This window comes from Protopterus annectens, chromosome 13.part0, assembly GCF_019279795.1.
Source record: "Protopterus annectens isolate FY-2018-M chromosome 13.part0, PAN1.0, whole genome shotgun sequence".
Taxonomy (NCBI): domain Eukaryota; kingdom Metazoa; phylum Chordata; order Ceratodontiformes; family Protopteridae; genus Protopterus; species Protopterus annectens.
This window is the reverse complement of record NC_056747.1, coordinates 1,233,104,929-1,233,132,766: the sequence shown is the minus strand read 5'-3', so window position 1 is coordinate 1,233,132,766 and position 27,838 is coordinate 1,233,104,929. Positions and strand designations below refer to the sequence as shown.

The following is a 27,838-nucleotide window of genomic DNA, read 5'->3' as shown; positions in this document are numbered from 1 at the left end:
CTAGAGATGGAGTATTATTAAAAAAAAGTTAAACAACTCAATACTTATATCATTCTTAAGCTGTAATTCATAAATAAGCATATTAACTTTTCTAATATACTTAGCAGTCTCACTACTGGTAATTTTGGTAAAAACAGATTCATCATTTAGAAATTCAGCCATCGACGCATCATAGTCATTCCTATCAAATATTACTATGGCTCCTCCTTTGTCTCCTTCCTTTATAACAATACCATTATCATTCTGCAGTTTCAGGAGAGCTTCATACTTAGCACATGTTAAATTATACCACTTTTTAGCTTTTTAGCATAAAGTTCACAAATTTCTTGTTCACAAATATTGTTAAATACAGTAACTATTGGACAGTTTACAGGTATAAAAGTGCTTGGTTTTCTACATACCTGATCAGAATGATGTACACTATCCTTGAACGTATACGTCAGGCTTAAGTTTCTTATAAATAACCTTGTCTGGTAGTGCTTCAACAACTGTGTCACTCATAGATGGAATGAACTTTAGCGCTTTTTGTAATAATGAGATATCATCTTTAGTTAAGTGTAAACCAGACTTTAAAAGTTTCCTGCAGACTACTTTATCAGGAATACTGGTTGAGCAAATTGGTCTAACTATGGAAATAATTTTTTCCGAGGGATGATACAGAATCAGAATTACCTAGACATAGTAAGGTCTTGCTGAGTTTAACTGTGGTAGCTGCCAAAAATGAATTTTTTGGAAAATGGAAATCAAAGTGTAAACCAACTGTACTAGGAGTAGTGACTATAGTAACAGAGATAAAACAACTGGAAATGGGATCTTTAGAAAAGAATAGGAGTAAATTACATAGAAAAAATGGGAATTGTGGGAAAAATACATATAGAATAACATTCTGGAGGAGAAATGAGGAGTAAAAGAAGGCAGGATTTGTAATGTTTGATAATGACTGGCTAGATGATAAGTGATGTATAACTTTTACAACTAAAAATATGTCAGTATAGTTTGTTTTCTTTTATATAAACGTATGATTGCCTATGTTTCGTGTTTAAAAAAAAAAAAAAAGGCAAGGGGAAACCAGGTCTTACCCTCTTGCAGACTAGCCATGTTGTCTTGGGATTTAGCTTCACAGCACAGTCTCACTCTACAACATTCTACATTCCGTCTGCAAAATCATATGGCAGACCTTGACTAATGGAAACTAGGTCAGGGGGTCTCACAAGATGTGATGCATCTTTGCGGAGTTTCTCATGTAGACAGACCCGTTTGCCTCCTCTCTGAACAATCAGCTAGCAAAATTCTGTTCTAGGACTCTGTGCAAGAAGGCCTAGAAGACAGATGCCTTTCTTTTCCTTGCACAGGAATGATTCTGTATGCTTTTCCATTCTTTCCACTAATATCCAGGGTACCTCTGAAAATTCAGAAGGAATCCCCTAAGATTATTGTGGTGGCTCCCTTCTAGAACAGGTAACAATGAATCTCCCTTCTTTTGGAAATGTCAAGGGGCAGTTACCAAAAGCTTCCTCACAGAATGGGTCTACTTACACAGGAACAGGGATGTTTGATACAGCCTGACCCCATTCAACTTCACTTGACTGCCTGGATGATACGGTCTTAATTTCCTTTAGGTACCCTTGCACTGAGGATGTGCAGCAGGTACTTATGGAGGCAAGAAAGCCTGCTATTAGAAAATCATATATTAGCAATGGAAAAAGTTTTCTAGTTGGTGACAACAGCATACCTAGCCCCCTTTCAGTGTTAGTTGTTCTCTGGTTTTACAGTATGTGTGTGAGTTACTATCCTATGTCATTTCTTACTCCTCTATTAAGGTTCATTTATCGGCCATTTCAGTATGTCTGCCAATGGATTGTCCTCTCTCAAAATTTTCATTCTACTGTCAAACTGTTTTTGAAAGGGGTTTTGCATAAAAGACCTCCAAGAAAACCAGTGGCCCCTCCTTGTAATCTTAATTTTATATTAGCAAAGCTAACATTTGAACTACCTAATCTGGCTGATTTGGCATTCTTAACAAGGAAAACAGTTTTACTTATTGCTGTGAACTCTGCTAGAGTGGTATCTGAGTTGCAAGCACTTATTGTGTCAGCCCTATCTTATTTTCCACAAAGACAGGATGTCTTTGAGATGTAATCCTTCTTTTACACCTAAAGTGGTATCCAAGTTGCTTTGTCAGTCTATTCATCTCCCCATTTTCTTGCCTGAATCCAAAAATGAAAGAGAAAGGATACTCCATACCCTGGATGTATACAGACAACTCAGGTACTATCTTTACAACTAAATCTTTCATATCTTTGGGTCAGTTGTTCATTTTCTGTGAAGGTAAGAAGAAGGGACAACCTGTGTCAAAACAGACTATTTTCAAATGGTTGTCTAAATCTATTACCTTTTGTTATATTCACTACAGCAAAACTATTCCGTGCAGGGTCAAGGCCCATTTTACCAGGGCCTTGGCTTCATTTATGGATTTTTGGAAAGAGTTGAATTCTACAAGAATTCTAGATGCTATAACTTGGTCCTCTGTACTGTAAAGTTGTTTCCTATTCTAGGTCTAGATCATGCTTTGCAAGCATCATTCTCTTGGGGTTCGTGGACTCTTTTCCTTCCTCGTCCCAAATGTAGTAGACTAAGATAATCTACCCATGTAGCTAAGGCTACTGCATCAGTGATCATTATGATTAACATAGTACAGCTGTGTAAGTAAACTTAACATAACAGTAGATGTTTGAATGATCACTGCTACAGTAGCCACTCCATCACCCTTGGTATTAGTGTATTGTTTATGAAAGATGAGGTTATTTATTTATTGTTCTTAGCATTGTCCTTTCAAGGCACAGCCTCCCTCATGCTGTTGGTAGGAAATCTCTGAATGGCTTGGCTCAAAAACTTGTCTTTTAATCAGTTCAACTCGAACTGCCTGACATTTGGATGCATGGAAGGTGCCTTGAAGATGGCCAGCTGTTATATCCCTGGTAGGATATAACCCGTGTAGCTAAGGATATTGTAGCAGTGATGATTCCAACATCTACTGTTATGCTAAGTTTACTTAGTCAACTGTACTTTCTTCTAACTGTATGGTTAAACAAAAAACTAAGAAACATTGCACTGGTAAATGACAAAGCATTTAAGGTAATACATAAGATTTACTGTAGAAACATATCAAAAAACATTTTTTCTATGGGCAAGCTACCTACACACCTTCCCCACCCATCTTTAAATGTACTCAATATTTTGCAGCTTGCCACTAATGATAAACTTCCTTACACCTCAGTGTTCTGCAGTCTTTCTGATTACACTGTAGACCACCTATCAGATACGGGATTAGAGTAAAAAATATTAACTACTCTAGTTTCAAAGAACATTAGTGTAGTATTCACTGTGTAGCCCAGTCTTTCTCTGGCACTACACCTGCATCTGCGTAACCACTGATTATATAGTGCAACTGCAAAATGTATTCTCTGTTGAGGCTTGCCAGGAAATCTGAAATCATTCAAACTCAAAACCAAGTCTTCATAAATTCATATTTGACAGGAGGAGAGGGAGAAAAGATGAATGGATTTTTTTTATCTGTTTGATAATGAGCCTATGTCAACATTTGTTGTCTCAGAGAACTATGAGTTCTTTTTGACATCTCTCAAAGTTGGCTGCCACATTCTGTGGTGAAGTCTCCACATACATTTTGCTTCAATGGTAAGTAATACTTAACTTGTTTGAGAGCAATAGTGTTGTGAGTTCTGATGCCCAGTATGAAGACTGAAGCATTCTGACCCATCTGTTTCAGCTACTGTTGATGCATGGGAGAAAACTTGTGATAGTCAGGCATGACTGTTGAAGAAGGTGGAAGAGTGTCTGTGTACTTAGAGAGGTGGTAGCAGTTGATGTTATACACTGACCACATGTAGACATGGGGAAAAGTAGGTTGGTGATCAGGCAGCAATGATGATGTAGCAACTACAGGCATTGTAGAATAGGCTTTAATGACAGGACTAGCAGTATAAACAATCACGATTTTAAATTTTTTTTTTAGTTTCCATTTTTTTCCTTAAATGTGGTGCTTAAAGTGTACATGTAGGCAAATGTCAACTGCAAGATTTTCATTAATAACAGGAGTGTGAATATTTTTTCTCCCACAGGAGCCCTACTATGTTCGTTGCATTAAACCCAATGAAGTAAAGTCCCCACTGCAGTTTGATATGGAGCGTTGCAAACACCAAGTGGCATATCTGGGCCTATTGGAAAATGTTCGGGTTCGTCGAGCAGGATTTGCATTCCGTCAGAATTATGAGAGATTTTTGTTGAGGTAAGACAGAAAGTCAGTCAATGTACACATTGTATTCGCAATCTGAGAATGCACAAGATTTGATTACATGGAATAAGTTTCCTCCGTTATCTTACCCACCAGGATACCCAGACCATGCTTTTACTGCTGCTGCTGGTTTTTTTTTACTGTTTTCCTTTCCAGTATGATTCTCATGATTTAGCCATGTGAATTTTTTCTCCTCTCTGCAGTTGGCCATCAGCTACCTCTTGCTCCTGTCTTCATTCACCTTGTCTACCAAACTTGACTTTGTTACTGCTCAATTTGACTCGCATCTGGGACTGCTGAGGAGATTGAGGATGCCCCCTGCTACCCCGCAACACCCTTGATATCTCCACAGCTGCTGCCTACAGGAGGAGCATGCATGCTTCAAAACATATATATATATCAACCCCCAACAAAGCAGCACACTGCTTCTGCAGCACAGAGCCTTAGCGCTGCTACTGTGGTGATCCTACAATGTCTGCCTATCCTCAGGATGGGGGAGGTGACAGCCATTCACTCCCATCCTCCATCACTCCTCTTCCAGCACCAATTATGCTAATCAAACGCAGGTCATCTAAGTCAGGTTAGGGCTTTATACCTCTGCTTCATGGGGCTGCTTAGCTATTTGCATTTTTGATCCTTGTAACTGCCATGGGTCACATTAGCTGAATGTGAAAAATGCTTGATGAATCAGCCATGTATTGTGTACAAATGAGTGCTTTGTAAAGCCTGAATCAGAATCAGTAAGAAGCTGAGATCCCTCATAAAATCCTCCAAAGCTAGTTACGAAAACAAAATTGCCACTGACTCTAAAGACAACCACAAAGCATTCTATAGCTATGTCAAGAATCTAAATGGGAACACTCAGATCCGCTCTGATTTACAGCACAATGGCACTAAATATACAGAACCAACTGATATTGCCCACATCCTAGCAGATAGGTTCAGTGCTAACTTTACCCACCTCTTCCCCCTAGAGGGCCCATCTCTATACCGGAAGAATGCAAAGTTCCTATAATCACGGCTGCACAGGTAAAAAAACACACTCTCCAAAGCCAAGAACTCAGCATCCATGGGACCTGACAATATCCCAGGCTGCGTTCTACATGAACTACAGAATGAACTGGCACCCTATCTAAGTACCATGTTCAATCATAGTCTCACCTCAGGCTTTGTACCCACTAAATGGTGCACCACGACGGTTATCCCGCTCCACAAAGGGGGAGCCACGACGGACCCCGAGAACTACCGCCCCATTAGCCTGACGAGCCTGGTCTGCAAGGCCATGGAACGTATCATCATGGAACTCATAAACAAAGACATTGGTAATCTCCAAACTCTGGACCCTACCCAGTTTGGATTTGTAAAAGGCAGATCATGTCTCCTAAACCTGATTGACTTCTTTGAAGCAGTCACCAAAGCCATAGATGAGGGTAAAATGGTTCACACAGCTTATCCAGATCTCGCCAAGGCTTTCAACACCATCCCCCACTCTGGAATTATAGATAAGCTCACTAAACTAGGTGTAAATCCCTATGTCACAAGATGGGTTGCCAACTGGCTCACGAACAGAACCCACACTGTGAAAGTAGCGGATTCCAAATCCGACATCAGACCAGTGACAAGTGGAGTACCACAGGGTTCAGTCCTGGGTCCTCTCCTGTTTGGTATCTACTTCTCTGAGGTGCAGGCCAACACGGAAGGTCTTTGGCTAACAAAGTTTGCAGATAACTGCAAACTAGGAGCCATAATCAAAACTCCTAACAATGTGGACAAACTACAAAACAGCCTCACTGAGATAGATACCTGGTGTCAAAGCCATGGCCTGAAGCTCAGTGCCAAATAGTGTATTGTTATCCCGTTTGGTAAAAACTCTGTACCCATGAACTACCACATAGCTGGTAGTCTACTTAATGCCAAAAATGTGATGAGACCTTGGGACACAGATGGACAGTAGTCTCTCCTTTGATAATCACATTGCCACAGTGGTCAGGAAATCCTTCTACATGGCTCATCTCATCACAAAAGGATTCTCATCCAGAAAAAAAGAGGTCATTGTTCCCCTCTACTCATCACTCATTAGACCCGTTATCGAGTACAACGCCCCTTTTGGTATGTACCTCACAAGACATCTACAACAACTGGAAAGACCACAGAAATACCTCACAAAGAGGATTACTGGCCTCAAACAGATGCCCAATGCAGACCGTCTCAAAAAACTACAGCTTTACTCCATCGCATATCGCCTACTCGGGGGCGATCTCTGCCTAACATACAAAGCTATGTCAAACCCAGAGCTGTTGGACATGCTCCACTTAAAGAAATCCCAATCCCTCCGAGCTACACGCTTTAGGGACCTAAACCTTGTCACCACAATAAACAGAACATGTTGAAGGGATAGATTCCTGTCCCAGAGACTTCCCATACTCTGGAACAGACTACCTATCTATGTCAAACAGAGCTCCTGATGATTGGATGGGAAATGGAAATTCACCCCGGGGATCACTTCTGTGGCTCTGCTCGACAGAGGCACAGGAAAATAATTTTCTTTGGTGGCGAAAGCCAGGGTACATTTTTTGGCTAGGCTTGTATGGGCCAGAGACTTCCCATAATCTGGAACAGACTACCTATCTATGTCAAACACAGCTCCTCATTAGCACTCTTCAAGAAAAATCTTGGTGATTGGATGGGAAATGGGAAATTCACCCCGGGGATCACTTCTGTGGCTCTGCTCGACAGGGGCACAGGAAAATAATTCTCTTGGGTGGCGAAAGCCAGGGTACATTTTCTGGCTAGGCTTGTATGGGCCTTAGGGCCGATAGCCTAGTACCTACCTATGAACCTATACATGTTTTAAATCTTATTCTAATATTCTCTGCGGTGCTGATATTCCTTCAAATCATTAAGTGTAGTTTGTATTTTACTGCCATGGTTTTGCTTTTGGGTTAAACATTCTTCTTCTCATTGAGGACTTTTTGTACACAGAATATAACATTTTATTGACCATCCCTCTTCTTCAGGCAATTCTGTGCATCAAATGGCAGTTCTCGGAAGAATCTCTCAGCAAGAGGATCAGTAACTGTTTTTTTATCAGTTGACATATACTACTTTTTATTCTTCTTTGAAACAGACCATGATAAGCCTCTTCCTCTTCAGTTGTGGATATTGCTTTAGTTATGCCTTTGGTGGATGACAGTTATTCACTACAGATGCTTCTCCTCAAGATGTTCTTCATATTGATCACTACCACAGTAGCCTAAGCTTTATGGGCTATAACCTGCAATAGGATATAACAGCTAGCCAGCTTCCAAAGTTCAGGGCACCTCCCACATGCCTGAATCATTCGTCCGCTCGAGCTGAGCTGACTAAAAAGACATGTTTGGGTGTCAAGCCTTTCAGAGCTTTCATGCCTGCAGAGAAAGGGAGGCTGAAACCTGAAAGGACAATGCTTGTAACAGCAAGAAGTAATAGCCCACACCCTGGCATAAACAACACACCAAAAAAAAAAAACAGGATGGAGGGGAGGGAGCAGCTATTGCAGCAGTGATCATTAAAACATCTACTATTATGGTAAGTTTGCTCACACAGCTGTACTGTGATGTTCTTCGTTCCACCAAAATAAATGATGTCCCGGCGCGCCCGGCGCCCTTCAAGCCAAAAGCGATAAAACAGCTGCTTCAGGGGTTGATGAACCGCACGGCCCCGGACGTCGGTTCTTTAGAAACTCAGTGTTCTTTCATATTGATCAAAGCTGTAGTAGCCTAAGCTATAATGGTATATGACTATAGCTTACAAATTTTGGGAGGTGGAAAGGAATGGGTCTAGCAACCCCTGGGGAATGGTCCTAGCAAAGCGTGATCTAGACCTAGAATCGGAATCAAGCTTGTAATGCTTTGTAAAAGTAAGTATAGAAGACCAAGCTGCTGTTTCTAGAATACTTGTAAAATCCAACTCTTTCCGAAAAGCCATAGATGAAACCAGTGCCCTGGTATATTGGATCTTGACCCTTCCTGGATTAATTTTGTTGTGGTGAGTGTAACAAAATGTAATAACCTTAGACAGCCATTTGGAAATAGTCTGTTTTAACACAGAAATGAACAACATATATGTAGATCTGAAATACTTATTTCTGTCAAGGTAGTATCCAAGTTGTCAGTGGATATCCATGGTATGGAGTAGCATTTCCTCCCTCATTTTTAAGATCAGTAAAGAAAATGAAGGAATGGATAGTTTGGCTTGTCAACTTGGATACCATGTTATAAGGTCATGGGTAAGTACTAGGCCAGCTGCACTTGCTGGCCATTTTAAGCCTAGCCAGTTTTGCTTTTTGTGCTCGAAATAACCTCTCCCATTTAGTTATAGATTGTCCTTACCCATCCCATGGCCAGTAATTATATATTACCCAGTGAGAATAATTGGGATCATACCATAGATAACACAAATGGAAACAGAATCACCAAACTGCAGCTTGACCAGAAATCCACTTTAATTGACACAAGATTTAGCGCTTTCGTAAGATTATAACAAAACTTCTTCAAAATAAATTAAAATACTAACACCTTGCTTAAATAACTCATTAAATCACATGACCCAAACCGCACCCCCCAAAGAGACAAAGCTCCTAAAAGTCATACTACAATTGCAAACCACATAATTAAAAAAGTGTTGATAAAAATCTGGCTTAAATTCCAAAAATTAAACATAATATGACATGAGTCTAAGGACACTAGCTAACTAGCTATAGACATAGATTCATTTAGACCTGGCAGTGAATTAGCATTTAATTTGAGCTGCCAAACTAATTCTTTGCGCTCTATTAAATCACGCCATGGTCCCCCTAATAAATTCCTAGGAATCATGTCAACCCCCAAAAATAAAAAACTATGGGCAGGATACTTTTCTAAATGACAGTATAAAGTATTAGTATTTTTCTTGTGCAGGATGTCATAGTTATGTTCGTAAATCCTCTCCCTAAAGGTACGCACAGTTTTTCCTACATAAAAACTGGGGCAGTTTTTGCATAATGCTAGATATATTAGACCCCTTGACTTGCAGGTACAATGAAAATCATAGGTTCATAGGTAGGTACTAGGCTATCGGCTATGCAAGCCTAGCCAACAAGGTTCCCTGGCTTACGCCACCCAAGAAAATTATTTTCCTGTGCCACTGATGAGCAGAGACACAGAAGTGATCCCTGTGGTGTATTTCCTATTTCCCATCCACTCATCAAGATTTTTCTTGAAGAGTGCTAATGAAGAACTTTGCCTGACATAGATGGGTAGCCTGTTCCAGAGTAATGGGAAGTCTCTGGATAGGAATCTATCCCTCCAGCATGTCCTGTTTATTGTGGTGACAAGGTTTAGGTCCCTAGAGCGTGTAGCTCGGAGGGATTGGGATGATTTCTTTGTGTAGCATGTCCAACAGCTCTGGGTTTGACATAGCTTTATATGTTAGGCAGAGATCACCTCTGAGTAGGCGATATGCTACGGAGTAAAGCTGGAGTTTTTTGAGGCGGTCAGTGTAGGGCATTTGTTTGAGTCCAGTAATCCTCTTTGTGAGGTACTTCTGTGGCCTTTCCAGCTGCTGCAGATGTCTTATGAGGTACATTCCAAAAGGGGCGTTGTACTCTATAATGGGTCTAATGACTGATGAGTAGAGGGTAACGATGACCTCTTTTTTCCTGGATGAGAACCCTTTTATGATGAGGTGTGCCACATAGAAGGACTTCCTGACTACTGTGGTGATGTGACTATCAAAGGAGAGACTACTGTCCGCCTAGGTCCCAAGGTCTCTTATCACGCATTCGGTGTTAAATAGATTGCTGCCTATGTGGTAGTTCATGGGTACAGAGTTTTTACCAAAGGGGATGACACTGCACTTTTTGGCATTGAGCTTGAGGCCATGGCTCTGACACCAGGCATCTGTCTCAGAGAGGCCCTTCTGTAGGATGTTCACATCATTTGGGGACTTGACTATGGCTCCTAGTTTGCAGGGCCTTCTGTGTTAGCCTGTACTTCAGAGAAGTAGATACCAAACAGGAGCGGTCCCAGGATGGAACCCTGTGGTACTCCACTTGTCATTGGTTTGAGGTCAGATTTGGAGTCTGCAACTTTTACAGTGTGGGTTCTGTCAGTGAGCCAGTTGGCAACCCATCTTGTGACCTAGGGATTTATGCGTAGTTTATTGAGTTTAGCTATAATTCCAGAATGGGGGATGGTGTTGAAAGCCTTGGTGAGGTCAAGATAGGCTGTGTGAACCACTTTACCCTCATCTACGGCTTTGGTGACTGCCTCAAAGAAGTCGATCAGGTTCAGGAGGCATGATCTGCCTTTCAGAAACCCGAACTGGGTGGGATCCAGAGTTTCGAGGTTACCAATGTCTTTGTTTGAGTTCCATGATGATACGTTCCATGGCTTTGCAGACCAGGCTCGTCAGGCTAATAGGTCTATAGTTCCCGGGATCAGTGGTGGCTCCCCCTTTGTGGAGTGGGATAACTGTTGCTGTGCGCCATTCAGTGGGCACAACGCCTGATGCGAGGCTATTATTGAACATGGTGCTTAAGTGGGGAGCCAGTTCATTCTGAAGTTCGTGTAAAACGCAGCCTTAGTTTTTATACAGATGTGTTAACCACAACTTCTTTCTTTTCCATTAAGTACTTGCATTGTGAACAAGCTCGGCACTTAAAATTACCCCTACTTTTTTCACTAGCAATTGCAAATGAAGTATCTCTACCTTCCAACAGATTCTTGATACATCTACCTCTCCTGGTAACAAAAATAGGTTAATCTCTTCTTCTCCTTCCAGAGTCAAAATAGATTTAATGTTCCCCTGCCTTCTCCTGTTAGAAACTTCATCATAAATAGTCGCAATCAATTCAGGGGGATAACCTCTGGCTATAAACATATCTTTCAATTTGTTGCATTCATCATACAACTGGGAATCTTCTGAAATCATGTGGGCTAGTCTGATATATTGCCCCTTTATGATACCTCTCTTTTGGTGGGCTTGATGACAGCTACTGGAGTGTAATAAACTGTTGGAATAGGTAGCTTTTCTAAATGTAGTGCTTTGTATTTGTTTGCTACTTTCATCTTTATATACCATAATATCCAAAAACTGATCTTGTCTTTACTATATTGATGGGTAAATTTAAGAAAAGAGGTAGTGGAATGTAAATAATGAAGGAATTTATCTACTTCAATCTCATTTACGTCCCATGCAATGAAAATATCTTCTAAAAATCTGGCATAAAAATGCCAGGGAGGCCCACCTTCTTGATTAAAGATGAAGCACTTTTCCCACTGCAATAGGACAACATTTGCAAATACAGAGGTGCACCTTGTGCCCATTGCTACCCCCTTCTTTTGTTGGAAAATTTGGCCAGCCAAATGGAAAAAAATATTTTTTAATACCATTTTCAACAAGGCATCTAGCACATTGATCGCATTTGCATTGAATTCCCCTGTCTCATGAATAAAATCATGAAACATTTCCATCCTCAAATCTGGGGGAATTATGTTAAATAAATTAACAATGTCTGTGGTTACAAATGCTAAGGCCTGACTGTATTTTACTTGTCTCAACTTAGACAAAAAATCCCATGAATCCTGCATGATATGAGAATATTTAGAAAGCAACATTTTCACTTTTCAGTGTATATATACTGCCATGGGATGAGTAATAGAAGTTTTTGCGCTAATAATAGACCTCATAGGAGGATCTACGAGACATTTGTGGATTTTGGGAATATCAAATGGGGAGGGGGGCACTGGAAATTTGACCTGTAGAAATTCAAAGACCTCTCTAGAAATTTCTTCCTGGTCTAACATGTCCTGAAGCGCCAACTGTATTTTAGCATAACAAACAGTGATACAGTTTAAAGAAATTTGTTCATAAAAATCTACATCAAGAACGTGAATAAACATCTTGTTTAAATAGTCTCCTTTGGACATGATAACAACCCCTCCCCCCTTGTCTGGCTTCATTATTTATTTATTTATTACTTATTTATTTGCATTTGTTTACCAGGAAGGTCCACTGGGTCAAAGGTACCAAAAGCTCCTCAATGAATAATACATACATGGAATAGAAAAACATTAAGGACAATAATTAAAAAAAAATAATGCACACATTTGAATAGTAAGCAGTAACAGAGTAGGGTACTACAACAAGTATCACAGTATTTTGTTTTAGCACAGTCGAACACTACCTCTCTACTGAGGAATGGAGTGGCAGGAGAGAGATGAGTTCAGGTTCATCACTCTTGTTTGTTATTCATTAAATTTTCAGCAACTGCTGCTCAGAATTACTTAAATTAGATATCCCATGGTGTCTTTTATTGCTCTCTATCAAAGCTCTGAGATTAAATTCACACATCTCAAAGATTATTAAAGGCATAGCCAAAACTGGATTAAAAGTACTGTTTCTTCTTAAAATTTCATTAACTTGCTCAGTATCTACACCATTAAATAACAGTTTAAAATTTAATTTTCTCAAATAGAGTTTCAGATTGACAAGTAAAGTCTCAATGTTCACATGTGTGGTAGGCACAAAAGTTTGTCTCTTGCTCAATAATAAAAGCAAAGATGCATCAAAGGTGGAACTAGTAAAATTGTACACCTTAAAATCCCCCTTATGATTAGTCAAAATATGGGGAAATATTTCATTCACAGTATCTGTTTGTTCCACACAATTCAAGTGTTTCATAGTTAATGGCGAAACGAGTTCCGCTGCCTGTAACCTCCCCAAACTCTCCCTTGGTTCCATGAATGTTGATATCGAGTTTGTGGCCGAAATCCTTTCTCCTGGTTGGAAAAATGGCTCTGGTTACGGTTTCTGAGCCTTTCCGATCTCGTCGGTTGAACTGGATCTCATCTTCGTCACCCTCAACAGTTTCTGTTTGAGGGCTTACCTCATTCTCAGATGTGACATCATGTCTCCGCCCTCTCTGCCTTCCGATTGGTTGTGGATAGCCCCCCCCCCAGTACTTACATTGGTCACGATCCAGTTTCTTACATTTTCTTTTTTATATGTCTATAATCACAGAGTCTATCCTCCCAAAAAATAGCAGAATATGACTGGTTTTCCACAGAAAATAACACATTGTTTTTTATCTTAATGTCTAATGCCTTAGCTTCTTTCATGAGGTTCTATATATTGAGTTAGTTATGCTTTCTCAAAATTTTGAGCATCTCCACACCTTGCCTGTTAAATAACTCAGTTAATTCAAGGTGTAATGGAGACCCAGCCACCAAACCGTTAAGGTGCTTCCATAAGTGAAGCCCCTTAGGTATTCTCTCAGAATTAATACATTCAGACAAAAAAACATTTTCCACTTGTAATTTTCGACATTCCAGCAAAACCTTCTCCAAGGCATTTAACGAATCAATATATGAACCAGTTTCTCTACTTAACATGCTGCAGTTGTATTGAGGACTTCAACCAATTGTTTAAATTAATGATTTCAGTTCTTTCTGTACGAGGACCTATGTCTATAGCTTGTGTCCTTAGACTCATGTCATATTATATTTAATTTTTGGAATTTAAACCAGATTTGTATCAACACTTTTTTATTTATTTTAATTATGTGGTTTACAATTGTAGTATGACTTTTAAGAGCTTTGTCTCTTTGGGTCGTGTGATTTAATGAGTTATTTAAGCAAGAAGTTTGAGTATTTTAATTTATTCTGAAGAAATTTTGTTATAATCTTACGAAAGCACTAAATCTTGTGTCAATTAAAGTGGATTTCTGGTCAAGCTGCAGTTTGGTGATTCTGCTTCCATTTGTATTTTTTGTGCTGGTTCTTGGTTTGTCAGCTGTGGGATCATACCATAGACAATTTGAGGGGACACATGCTTAGGATAAAGTATTTAAGGGCTGCACCTGTCCATTAGTAGTAAGGGGGCAGTCCTGGCGTAAATGTTCTATTTTCCATTCATAGATCTAAGCTGTGCTTGAAAGTGAACAGGAATGAACCTTTTTATGTGGATGGGGAGTCTATTGCATAGTAGCAGTATCCTTTGTGAAATACACATGTCCTGCCAAACTGTTCTCTGTATAAGAGGTTTAGATCCCTAGACTGAGTATTTCTGATGCCATTTGACTTGCCTATATGCATTAAATCCATAAGTAGTAGCTTGGAGGATGCCTTTTATGCCAAACACAGGTCACCTCTTATCGGTCTGTAGGACACCGAGTATAGTAATAGGGCTTTGAATCGATCCATGTAGGACATGTTGCTTAGCCCTTGTATCTTTGTAGTAAGGTATCTCTGTGGGCAATCCAGTTGTTGCATGTTTCTGGACAGATACATGCCAAAGGGGGCAGCACAGTGTTGCAGCAGTTAGCGTTGTCGCCTCACAGCAAGAGGTTCTCTGGTTCGATTCTAGGCTGGGGTGCCTTCTGTGCAGCGGTGGCATGTCCTCCCTGCATTCACATGGGTTTCCTCTGGGTGCTCCGGTTTGCTCCCACATTCTAAAGACATGCATCTGGAGCATTTGTCCCTGGACCTCTGCTAAAATGGGTTCTGTCCCAGTCCGACTTTCACAGTAAACAAATGATAAATAAATAAATATTCAATGGCTGGCCTAATGAGGGATGAGTAAAGGGGTACAATGACATCCTTTGATCTAGATGCAATCACTTTGTTTATAAGCTGTGCAATAAAGAGAGACTTTCTTATAAAAATAGACACATGTTGGTCAAAATTTAGGACACTATCCACATAAGTTCTCAAATCCCAAACAACTGGGTCAACTCTTAGGGTCATGTTGTCAATGTGGTAGGTTCCTGAGGTAGATGACTTCCCAAAGGATAATAGTAATCCATTTTTTGACATTTAGTTTCAGACAATGATTTTGACACCAGTTATTTATTTGAGATGCACCTTACTGCAGGATGGCTAAGTCATTTGGGGTTCAGTGACTGCTCCTAGCTTGCAGTCATCCGCAGACGTAGTCGGCCAGAGGTCTTTGTTATTGGCTTTTACTTCAGAAAAGTAGATGGCAAACAGTGAGAATGTTAAGCATAAAAGACAGATTAGTTTTCAGAAAAACCCTTTCTCTGTGGAAAATGAAATAGGATTGACTCATAAGAGCTTGCAACTCAGATACTCTGCTTGCAGAGGTCAGAGCAATCAGTAAAAATGATACCCTTCTATATCACTGTTGTGGTATTCTTAACCTTGGGGATCTCCTGCCAAGGATAGTCCATCGTCCGACCAGAATACCAAAGCCTTTAGATCTTGTATGTGCCATACATCAGTAGTGAAGAGAAGGACATCTACTGTTATGGTAAGATTTTAGTGAATTGTACTTTCTCCATGTTAAGAACCTCAAGTCAACAAGATTTGCTGGTTCAAATGGAGCAAGTGTAAGCTTGTCTAATACAAAATTAAGATCCCAAGAAGGGGCTACCAGTTTTCTTGGAGGCTCTTAAGTAAAGTCCCTTTCAGAAACATTTTTACATGAGAATGCATTGAAAGAGGAGGATCTGTGGGCAGACATGCTGAAATGGCCAATAAGTGAACCTTGATGGATGAGTAAGAAAGATCTTTGGAAAATAACTCACACAAATATTGTAAAAACAGAGAATAATTAACCCTGAAAGGGTGACGGTTATGTTGTTGGCACCAGCTAAAAAAAACTTTTCCATTTGCTAATATATGATTTTCTTCTAGCTGGCTTTTTTGCCTCCATTAGTATCTGTTGCACATCCTTAGTTAACAGATACCTAAAGGGGCCCTATCATCCTGGCAGTCAGTTGAAGTTGATGGGGGTCATGGTATGTCAGACAGCCTTGAACTTGCATGAATAAATACATTCTCTAAGGAAGCTTGTGGTAACTGCCCTTGGCCATTTCCAGAAGAAGGGAGAACCAGTGTTGCCTGAGCCAGAAAGGGAGTCATCACATTGATCTTGGGAGATTCCTTCTGAATCTTCAGAAGTACCTTAGATATCAGTGAAAAGCATGCAGGAACATTTCTGTCCAAGGAAAAGAAAAGGCATCTGTTTAAACACATTACAGTTTCTGCCTGTAGACTAGATGAGTGCATTTCTGTAGTTCCTTCCTCCTGAAATAGTAGACACCCTTTTAGTTGCATACCACTCTGCAGTGAAAGTATTAATCATCACAAAATTAGGGAAGGAGCTATTACGTGTAAAAATATGGACCAGCCTGCATGTGTTGCCAGCTTGTATCAGTGATTCACCTTGTGTACTGTTGACCTAATTTCAGTCATAACCACTTCATTAAGTACACCACACACTATCCATAGTGGCGAGATGTATGTTTTTTTCTTTGTCCACCTCCCTGCCATCTGCATAACCTCTGATTGTCTAGGCAGTGCTGCTGCAGACATTGTGTGATTTAAAGTATTCTGAACAGAGCAAGTCTATATTTCCTATTACACAAAATCCTGCATCAATTGCTAAACCACTCAGATAAGCTGCGTAAGGCTGTGCTTCATTGTGCTTGTTCCCAGAAGCAGTTGTTATTATAATGCCTCTTTTCCCACAAGGAAGATTACTCAGCCCTACCCATTTATTTTTCCCACCATTCCAGTTTCTATAACCTATTGGGAAAACCCACTAGGTAGTGCCTCTTTTCACTAAGTGAATTGATCTTTGTTACACCGCAGTCAAATACTGAGAGAATAAAACCTGTGACTATGGGATGACTCTTGTTAACAGCTTGTAACTATAATTCTGTGCACAAAATTGTCAGACTTGTTAAGTGGCAGCATTTCAGTGGATGCACTTTAGTTCACATAAAGTCACTTACTTAGGCAGGTTTGCAGGATCCAGGATTTGCCCATCAGATGGACCTTAGAATTTGTCATCAGACCATGGCTTGCAGGGTGGGGCACGCATCTATTATGTCTATAGTCTAGTTGAGCCCACCTACTCTCCCACATCTGTCTTGTAGTGGCAAAAATGTTATATGCATACTTCCCACTCCTTCTTACTGATCCTTCAAAGTTTCCTGGCCTTGGGTGGGAATGTAATCCCAAAACCATCTGACTTCTACCATTCCTCCATCACCATGCAAACTCACAGTTGTTTAATCAGTTCAATGTCCCCCATCCCTGTCGTTCCATTATGGTGCTATAGGACTTTGTGGTAAGTGGGTTTGTATTATTAGTCTGTTTTTCTTCATCACATTGTGATCTCACTGAATAATGGGAGCCTTATAGGTCAGTGATAATTTTAGTAGCATTTTCATGCACTGTCTGTTCTGTTGAATGACAGCGGATTTTGCAAGAAGTCTGTTTTGTTTGGAAAATTAAAACGCCTTTCTGGATCATAGACTTCAGCACAAATTTGCAGTTCAATGTCCTCCTATTTTGTTTGGAAAATTAATGTGCCTTTCTGGATTGTAGATTTCAATCAACTTTGCAGTTTAATGTCTGTATCAAGGGGATGTCCCCTCACTAGGATAGGTCTCTGATTATGTAATTTAGTTTTGATACTGATATTTAGAGCTTTAATCTCAGCTAACCTGGTATGTTTTAGCCCCCCCCCACCCCCCCCACACACACACAAACATTATTGTTGTTCCGTACAAGTAAATTTTATGCCAAGTTCATAGGTTGGTACTAGCTATCGTCCCTAGGGCCTATACAAGCCTAGCAATAACCATTCCCTGGCTATTTTTCCCACAGTATTTACTTCCCTGGTTGTTTTGTTTCCCTGTTGTGATAAGGAGCAAGAAAGAAAGTGTTTTATTTTTTGTTTGTTTTTTTTTTTTTTGTTTGGAAATATTGTCCTGATTCTCTGTGCTTCCTTGTGAGAATACATAAAAAGATATAAATTCCCAAATATTCACTAGATTTTTATCATCCTCACTGCTGCAGTAGCCTAAGGGTTGTACCCTACCAACATTCCCAAGCCCTAACCCCCTCCCACTATGTTACACTGGCTGCTTATTAGCTAAAATCTTTTACGGGAACTGTAAAAGCAGCCAGAGCATGCTTTCCTGCTGCCACATACAGATGCATTTCTGAGGTATCTCTGGAGTAGCAGTCAGCCAAGATGTCCTGTCAGACAGATAAAACCTCTTTTTGGGATCCCTTCCATACATATAAATAATATGTGGACTTACTCAGGACAGGGGTTGTTTAATTCACCCCAAACCTGTTTTAGTTTGCTGCCTTAATGATAGAAGTTTAATACCTTTTAGGTAACCATTTTCTTCTGATGACATGCAGCAAGTATTAATGGAGGCAAAGAAACTTGCTACTAGAAAATCATATATGGATAAATGGAAAAGAGTTTCTAGTTGATGCCACCTTAAGTACCAGGAGCCTTTTAAGATGCAGACTCTTGTGATTCTTCACTATTTTTGAGAGTCGTTATCTGTCAAGGTGGTTCTTTCAGCTGTATATGTTTGTCTGCCCTTAGATCCCTCCCCTTTCATTTCTACCTCAATTGAAATAATTTTTTAAAGGGATTTTACATATTCATCTAGCTAAAAATCAGGTGACTCGTTCATGGGATGTTAATTAGGTACTTGAGAAACTTGCACAGTTTCCATTTGAACCTGCACACAGGCAAATTTGAAGTTCTTATCATGGAAAACAATTAGGGATCTCCCCTATTCCCTTCGCTTTGCTTATAGTCTGCAATAAGAGTATCAGAGCTGCATGCTTTTATGGTAAGTTAGTCTGATCTTTCACAAAGGTAGGGTAACTTTTTTTTTTTAGAAACATGATAAGCCTCGGTGTTGCAACGGTAGCGTTGTTGCCTCACAGCAAATGGTTCTCCCATTCGATTCTCGGCTGGAGCGCCTTCTGTGTGGAGTCTGCATGTCCTCCCCGCAGTCGAGTGGCATTCGAAAGACATACGTGAATGGGCGTGCTTTCATTGAAGGTTGGGCATCGGGCTGGCACCTCAGCACTGTAAAAATAGACTGCCATTCATTAGCGGACCGAAGTTCCGCTGTGACGACCCCTAACTGTGAAAAGCCGCAAGAAAAACAACAACATTAGTTGAATTATCACTTATGACATATGTAGTTATACATTTATATAAATGAAAACAAACCATGATGACATGTTTTCAGTTGCAAACATTATACTTCACATATAATTTTCTACACATTTACTGTCAGATAGCTCACTGAATTCCTACCTTCCCTTAAACATCATTCCTCCTCTAAAACATTATTCTGCTGGTATTGTTCTCAGAGTTATAATTTTTTTTTTTTTTTTTTTTGTAATTTGCTCCCCAACCCTTTTCTGAAGATCCCCTTCCAATTCTTTCATATCTGTCACTATATTGACTACTTCTAGTACAGTTGATTTAGACTTTCCAGTTTTTAATGATTACTTTTTTGGCAGCCACTAGAATTAAACTCAGCAAGGCTATACTAAATCTAGGCAATTCCAATTCTGTATCACAGCTCAAAAAAACATTTTCTTTGTTACACCAATTTGTCCACCTAGTACTTCTGACAGAGTAGGCTACAGGGAATTTTTAAAGTCTGCCAACTTGTTATGCTTCAAAAAATATGTTCCCAGTTACCTCTTTCCTCCCCATCACACCTCCAACATTTGCAATCTTCCTGAGGAAAAGTTATTTGGAGTCTGATTGCGGTATAAAAATATCTATGCATGTGAACTGCTTATCCATTTTCTCTACCCACTCATTTCTAACCTCATGGTTCCTGTAGTAATCATGTAATATTTTATATGCCCTACTAATTATCCCCTTTTTAACAGCAACTTCTGTTCCAGATTCTACTAAAGAATGTACCACTGCTGGTCTTTCAGTTAGGGATCTCCCCTATTCCCTTCTCTTTGCCTATAGTGTGATGTCAATCCTTAATAGGGAAGATAATCGCTCACTTGCCGTTAAAATTAATTCTTGACCTCTTCCCATTCTATTAATTTGCTAGCAATAACTTGGTTCTTTTGCCAGTTTTCTCCAGTAATTCCAGCCACCTCTTGTCTATTTTCTGTACCACTAATTGCAGTGATCCCTATCAGCAGAATTTCCTTTCTCCATTCCCGTGTTGGCTTAGTTCTTAGAATACTTTATTCTACTTAAGAATATAATATTCTGTAGGATTATTGATATTCTCCTAAAGGATCTGCATCCAAAATCCCATTCTCTCCTTGTTTCTTGAGCTTCACCCTTGTTTCATCATCATCCCTTTCCACTTTGAATTATAGGTTTTTGCTTGCCCTATGTATAGGGGCCTTTACTGTGACGCTCTGAAATACCCTTTCAAATCGGGTAATCCGAAGTCACATTGTTTTATTGGAAGGATCAACTTATCCAGCTTGTCTTTTTCCCTCTTCCCCTCCCAGATAAAAATTGTTTATTAACTGCTATCCAGAACTTCTCCTGTGGTTGACAAAATATGCCTAACCTGTATATAAAACTAAAGGAGCTAAAAACATTTTCACTGCCTGTATGTTGCTATCCATATCCATATCTAAACCAAATATTTTCAGAAATTTCTTCAAAATCTACTCTTTTTTTTTTTTTTTTTTCCCCTCAGACACCTTCATTAAATTATCACTTGTGACATAGGCAAAGTTACGTTCATATAAAAGTAATCACACTATAATTAACATAACAAGCATTTTATTTCACATATATTGCTATATGTCATATAACCTAAGCAACATTACATAAATTATTCAATTCCTGCCTTTTTTTAAACAATAAACATCTTTTTTAAACCATCACTTACAACATAGACAATCATACATTTATACAAATGAAAACAAACTACACTGACACAATCCTAGTTGGAAGCATTTTACATCACAATCCATACTGCCACACTCCCAGTTGCAAACATTATACATCACTTATAATCTACCCAATCTTTTTCAGACAAACATTATATAGCTCATGTAAGTCCTGCCACCTTTTAAACCTCATTTCTCCCTTATATGCATTGTTCCTGCATTTCCAATTTTTTGCTATGCAGTTTGCTCCTACCCTTTTCTAAAGATCTCAGTTCCAGTTGTTTTATGTCTGTTACTATATTCACTACTTCTAGTATAGTTCATTTAGATTTTGATTTCAATTTTCTAGTAATTGCTTTTTTGGCAGCCACCATTATTGGACACTGCAAGGCCTTACCATGCCTAGGCAATTCCAGTTCTGTATCATAGGAATTTACTAGGCTAATGGCCCTAGGGCCTTAAAATCCTAACCAAGTTCTACCCTTGTTTTCATGATTAACCTAATGCCCATGTCCAAGAGGGGTACAGGTGAAGCCCCTAGTGTGACTTTATACCCATCTAGTCATTCAGAATGCATTTGAAGAAGGCCAATGAGGTGCTCTGTTTGACATGAAGTGGGAGTCTGTTCCAAAGGTGTAGTAACCTCTGGGATAGCTCAGAAAAATAATGTACCTCATCAGACCAATCTGCCCACCTAGGATCTCTGACAGTACATCGTGCAGGGAATCCTTAAAGTCTGACAATTCACCGTACTTCCAGAAAAATGTTCCTAATTGCCTCTTTCTTCCCCATCACACCTCCAACACTTGCTGTCTGCCTGAGGCAAAAATCTACCCTCTTTTGTGATATTTTCCCTTCTAGGCTCCCCAGATACATCCTCACTGTTGCAAGTCAAATTCCAGATCCCTCTTATAAGTAATATTCACTGTTAAAAGCTAATTATTTCTCCTAAAATTTTCTTAAGCATTATAGTTGTTTTAGGTGGAATATAAATACATGCCAGCGTAATCTTCCTCTCTTGCCAGTAGCCCCTTACAAATACCATTATTATCCTTTTTTTCCTCTTCTGTCACTATTGGAGCTCCTCTAGCAATTAATATAAGCACTCCCCTTTTCCTTTGTCCTAGATATTTCACTGAATAACCATCCTCAATCCTTCAAATTCACTTGCTCGGTTCTTTCCAAACGTGTCCCATATAGCATAACTATTTGCACTCTGCATTTTTTAATATAGTTCACTACTTCTTCTCTTTTGTATATACCCATTAGCCCATTCACAGTCAAAGATAGTATGGAAAGCATTGCCATTATAAGAAGTTATTATTCCCACCTTTTATATGTAATATATTTTTTTTTAATATCTAGGCTTAACTTTTGTGTTACATGCATACACTAATGTTTGGCAGGTTGATCTTTTATGCAGTTGTTTCTTGTCTTATCTATTTGAACCTATGTCACATCTTACAAGATGTTTTGTTTTAATGTAAACCCTCAAACAGACAAAAAACCCACACCCCCAGAATACCTCCATAGTCTATTAATTTAATACAAACATACAAAACTATGTACATCTTCAAATAATATTTAACCCTCCTAATAGGAAAAATTGTCCTAGCACTAAATGCTGTCAGTTTTGTCTTATCTTTATTCCTATTCCAAATGTAGAAAACAAATGGAATGCTTTCAGAAGCATTATCTCTTAGCAATTGGAAATAATATTCAGTTTTATTGCCCTTATCAGCTTGTCTTCATAGAAACATGAGAATCAGATACACAGTTGCCTTCGGCTACAAGCTTCTCGTATTGCATTGTGAGCATTTATTTGATAATGGAAAACTATTCATTGCATTCAATGTTCTTTTATTTATTTGCTTCCACTTAAAGCTTGTTAAATCAAACCAAGGGGCTTAATCCAATCATTCCCCTATGCAAAAGTAAGAAAAAACATATCAGTTTTATTTATATCATGCTCTTTTGTCCAGGATTCCTTCTCTTTTTACATTGCAATGCCTATATTTGTTAAAAAGTGAACAAGAAGAAAGAAGGAAAGAATGGCACCTGTTTACTTTAGTATCCCTATTACTTACACACAAAAATAGCTGAAAAACTTTACTATATAACATGCAGTATATGTTTCATTTTATAAGAACAAAAACTGTTTATTTAGTTACCTTTCTCTTCCCATCTCTTTAATGTTCTTCCAAACATTGACACAAAGTAGAGCATATTGCATATTGCTTTGGAGTCCCCTACATGTTTAACAGAGTCAAAAAAGTCCATTATTTCAAGGTTTTCTTGTTCCACCATGTTTCACAAATGTGATTGATGCTTTGTAATCCCACATTTATTCATTAATTTCTAAATTTTTGGTTTTCTTTCGGTTGATCCCCATCTCCCAGCTTCAGTCTCTGCTTCATTTCCAATATATTCCTGTTTTTTCTAGTCATCTCCTGTGCTTTTTTCTGGCTGTCAAGCATTTTCCTTTGAATGTTGGAAAGGGCTTCTCTGGCATAGTCTCTCTCTATGGGCTTTATAATCAGAAGATTAAGAAGTAGAATCCCCTTCTGTTCTAGTCTTAGAGGTGGTGGATGATGTCCTGCTAGATTCTTCCTTACAGCCAGTTTCCATCCCCCTGCTCCTTGGAAACATGATAGATTTTACAGAGTTCTGTATTCCCATGGAAATCTTTCAAAAGTCCTGTAGCAGACCCTGAAATGATCACTCAGGGTGCTAAGGGAGATAAAGCTAATACTTCCAAAAATCCCCTACCAACTGACAAAGAAAGCGCAGCCTTGGAAAGGTTCTGAAAGAAAGTCTGCACCTCTGTTGCCCCAGTCATGATGACTTTGAATTTACAGTTTCAAATGATGAAGTACCAGGAAACCATTTTATATCAGTTGACAAATAATCTATTGGGAATTGAAAATAAGGCCCTCTCCAAGGAATTAATAGACTTATGCAATTCTTGCTGTCAAGTAGCTAAGCTCTCCCTGCACTTCAGCTATGATGCTCTGGAAGTGTCCAACAGGGCAGCAGCTACAGGATCCTTCATTAGAAAACATGCCAGGCTGAAAGAACAGTACCACACTATACATGTGAAATCCAGTCTCCTGGATGCTCCTTTGGACAGAGATTTCCTTTTTGACTCCAGAGCTGAAATCATGCTTAAGAAGAAGGAAGATAAGGCCAAGTCCATGCAAACAGCCAAGGACATTCTTCAGGTTCATCCTCCTTGTTTCACTTGCAATTATCTTACTAAAATTGATCCTTTCCAGCCTCCCACTGTAAGCTTAGACATAGGAGACCTAGAGGAGAAAGGAGTCAAAGGCAACACCAATGTCAATCAGATTTAAACAGGTCTGTGGGATCCCACCTGCAGGGAAAAATCATGACTCTTCCATGACACACCTTTTCCCCTCCCCTCCAGTCCCACCCCTCTTTTTGTATCCCCTTTCAGATTAGGATGACAGCTGTCCTTCTTAAATAGCTGCTCTGCAATTACCATGGATCAGTGGGTACTGAAAATCATTGAAAGAGATTGCAAACTCCAGTTCAGATAGCTGCTAATTTGATCAGGTTTCCTAGATATTTCACCAAGCCAACAAACAGAGGCCTTAAAGCAAGGACAGCTTCTGTACACACAAGTTTCTCTGGAACCAGTACTAAACTCATTACAAGAAAATGGTTTTTGCTCAGTACTTTTCCGAGTTCCAGAAAGAGGGTACCTGGAGGCCAGTTCTGGACCTGTCAAGGCTCAACAGATTCTTCCAGGTGCCAAAATTCAAAATACTAACCCTTCAAAAATTGCTGCCTATGATTTCACCTAGTGCTTTCATGGTAACTTTAGACCTAAAGGACGTAAACCACCACATCCCCGTAGAAAAATCTCACAAGAGGTTCTTGCTGTTCAGAGCAGGTGTGAGGCATTATCAGTTCTGCGCTCTGTCCTTTGGCTTGTCTAATTCACTCAGCATTTTCACAAAATGGGTAGCCCCAGTAGTAGCCTTCAGCAGGACAAAGTGCATTCAGATTTACCCATACTTGGACGACTGCTCATTCAAGCAGCTGATCTAAAAAAGACTCAAAGCAGATATATTTTACACCTAAGAGAACCTGGCTTTGTTGGGGTTTACCATCAATACCCAAAAGTTTCAGACCAACCCCCACAAGCAGGATTGTATTTCTAGGGGCTTTGCTGGACTCCTAACTTCAGATAGCCTTCCTTCCTCCATGCAAGGTTACCTTTATAGCCCTTTACTTCAGAAAACCGCTTCTCAGGAACTACCCCACAGCAAGAGTGTTCCTCAGAGCCTTAGGTTATGTGGCCTCTTCCATCCTCATGATCCCCCCTGGCCAGATTACCTATGAGGAAGCTGAGGTTGTACCTCAGAAATGTGTGGTGCCAACACTCTCACTCCCTCAGCTTCAGGGTGAAGCTTCTACGTTATCTCAGTAAAGAGTTTGTCTGGTAGGCCTGAGCATGCCTCATCAGCCCAGGCCTTCCCTTTAAGTTCTTCTCTCAGGAACAAACTGTGACCGCAGATGCCTTAGACATAACCTGAGGGTCCCACTACAACAATTTATAGACTCAGGGCAGATGGGACTCCCAGGTCAAGAACAAACACATCAATCTAAAAGAACTGATGGCAGTCCAAAAAGGCCTGATCACCTTCAAGGACCACAGGAAACCAGGAGTACTCCTAGTAACAACAGACAGTACCATGGTTATGTGGTACATAAACAAGCAGGTGGGGACTTGCTCTTGCCCCCTTTCTATTCTAGCCATGGATCTTTGGGAAATGACAAACTCCCTAGGCCTGCACCTCATGGCACAGTACCTACCAGGAGAAACCAGTCAACTGGTGTATCACGTAAGCAGCAGCCTGTCAGATCCTCACGCGTGGTAACTCCATTGGGAAATTTTTTCAGCATAGCTAAAGAATGGAGTGTGCCAGAGATGGACCTTTTTGCCGCCAGAGAATGGACCTTTTTGCCACCAAAGAAAATGTTCACTTGAAAAAATTTCATTCAAGGACCAAAATAAAGGCAGCATGGAAGCTTTCTCCGTCCCTTGGACGGTATATTCCTTTATGCCTTCCCCCAGTACCCTTGTTCCAATGGGTACTGCTAAAGATAAGGGAAGAAGAATCATTCTAATAGCCCCAAATTGTCCAAGGAAGCACTGGTATCCTCTAATGCTCACTCTAAGCACGAAGGAACAATGGTTGCTCCTCCAATGACTGGACCTATTAATGCAGAACAAGGGCACCATCATTAACCCTAAACTGAGCACTCTCAAACTGGTAGCTTGGATGAAATCTTGACTCCCGGGAGGGCGGGCACCCTTCATCAAGTATGTTCTGGACATTCTAAAAGAAGCCAGGAGACCTAGCACAAGAAAATCGTACTCCACCAAATGGCAGAGATTCACCATATGGTGCAGAAAAAAGGGACATATTCTTTTCAGACTTAGATGCCTCTGATCCTTTCATACCTATCAGGACTTTTTGATAAAAGACTTTTATTCCTCTGTAAAAATGCATGCCTTAGTAATTTCAGCTTATCTGCCTAATCATCACACTATCTTCTCCCATCCTCTCGCGAAGCAGTTCCTGAGATGGAATCCATACTAGACCTCTAAGGAAACCTCCTGTTCCCATGTGGGATCTCAATTTCATTCTGGAGAAGAGCACCCTCCCACCTTTTGAACCAGCTGCCTCTACAGTCATCAAATTCTTTACCTGGAAGACAAGCTTCCTGCTAGCCATTATTCAACTAGAAGGGTTTCTGAGCTTCAAGCCCCTGTGTGTGTGGTACCTTACATCTCTTTTCACCCTGACAGAGGCCGTCTTAGGACAAACTCTTCCTTTATGCCTAAAGTTGTTACAGACATCACTTTAAACCAAACCATCCACTTGCCTGCCTTCTTTCCTAACTCTCAAAGCAACCAGAAAAGAATCCTCCGCACTTTGGGCACGTATATATAACTGTGTTGCTAGTTGGACAGAACAAAAAATTTCAGAAAGTCTGACCAGTATTTTGTGTCCTTTGCCTGTAAGTCTGAGGGGACACCAGTTTCTAAACAATCTCCAAATGGATCTCCGACTGTATCTTGTTTTGCTACACCATCATGGAAGGACGCCTACAGACCCTGTGAGGTCACACTCCACTATGGCTACTGCTGCATGTACTGCCTTTCTCAAAGTGGTGGCCATTAAGGAATTTTGGAAGCTGCTACCCGATCCTCTGTATATACCTTCACCAAACATTATCACCTTTCAACCTTCTTGAAATCCAGAATGGGGTTTGCTACTGTCATCTTGCAGGGCATCATTTCCTCTCCATAAACTTTCCATTCACCCTTCTTTCAGCTTTGGGAGTCACCCCATCAGTTAGGACTACAACAGTGAAACACGAAGAATGTATTACATTTGTGTATATTTACAATAAACGTAGATGTTCAAGTGTATTCACTGTTGTAGTATTCTTTCCCTCTTGCCCCATGGGATTGGGGTGGTTATTCTCTTCTCTATATCCAGGTTGTCACCTGCTCCTTTGTATATTCTCTGGATTTTCTGAGCTTAGGCCTTTGACCTTAGGGACTGGTTGCGGGCAAGAAAGTACTGAGGTTATGATGCCAGCTGACTTACTTTATACCCAGATGTCTTGACATCAGCCAGGGCATCCACCAGCTTCAGAAGGGGAGACATCTGATTGTTGGGCCACCGAAAGGAATCCATGAGTTATGACTGCAACAGTGAAGTACTTTCCTCCTTCCTTCCAGTCTCTTGGTGTCCCTCAAGGGACCATTCTTATAGGTTCATAGGTA

At 40.0% G+C, this 27,838-nt stretch overlaps 1 protein-coding gene across 1 annotated transcript in view; it reads left to right on the top strand.

Annotated features, from left to right (window-relative positions):
• Positions 1-27,838, top strand: part of MYO1D (myosin ID) — a 2,136,961-nt gene that overhangs the window by 1,246,564 nt on the left and 862,559 nt on the right. Inside the window, exon 15 of the mRNA XM_044055239.1 lies at positions 4,140-4,306. Within this exon, the coding sequence (XP_043911174.1) occupies positions 4,140-4,306 (167 nt within the window). The remainder of the gene's footprint in view (positions 1-4,139; positions 4,307-27,838) is intronic.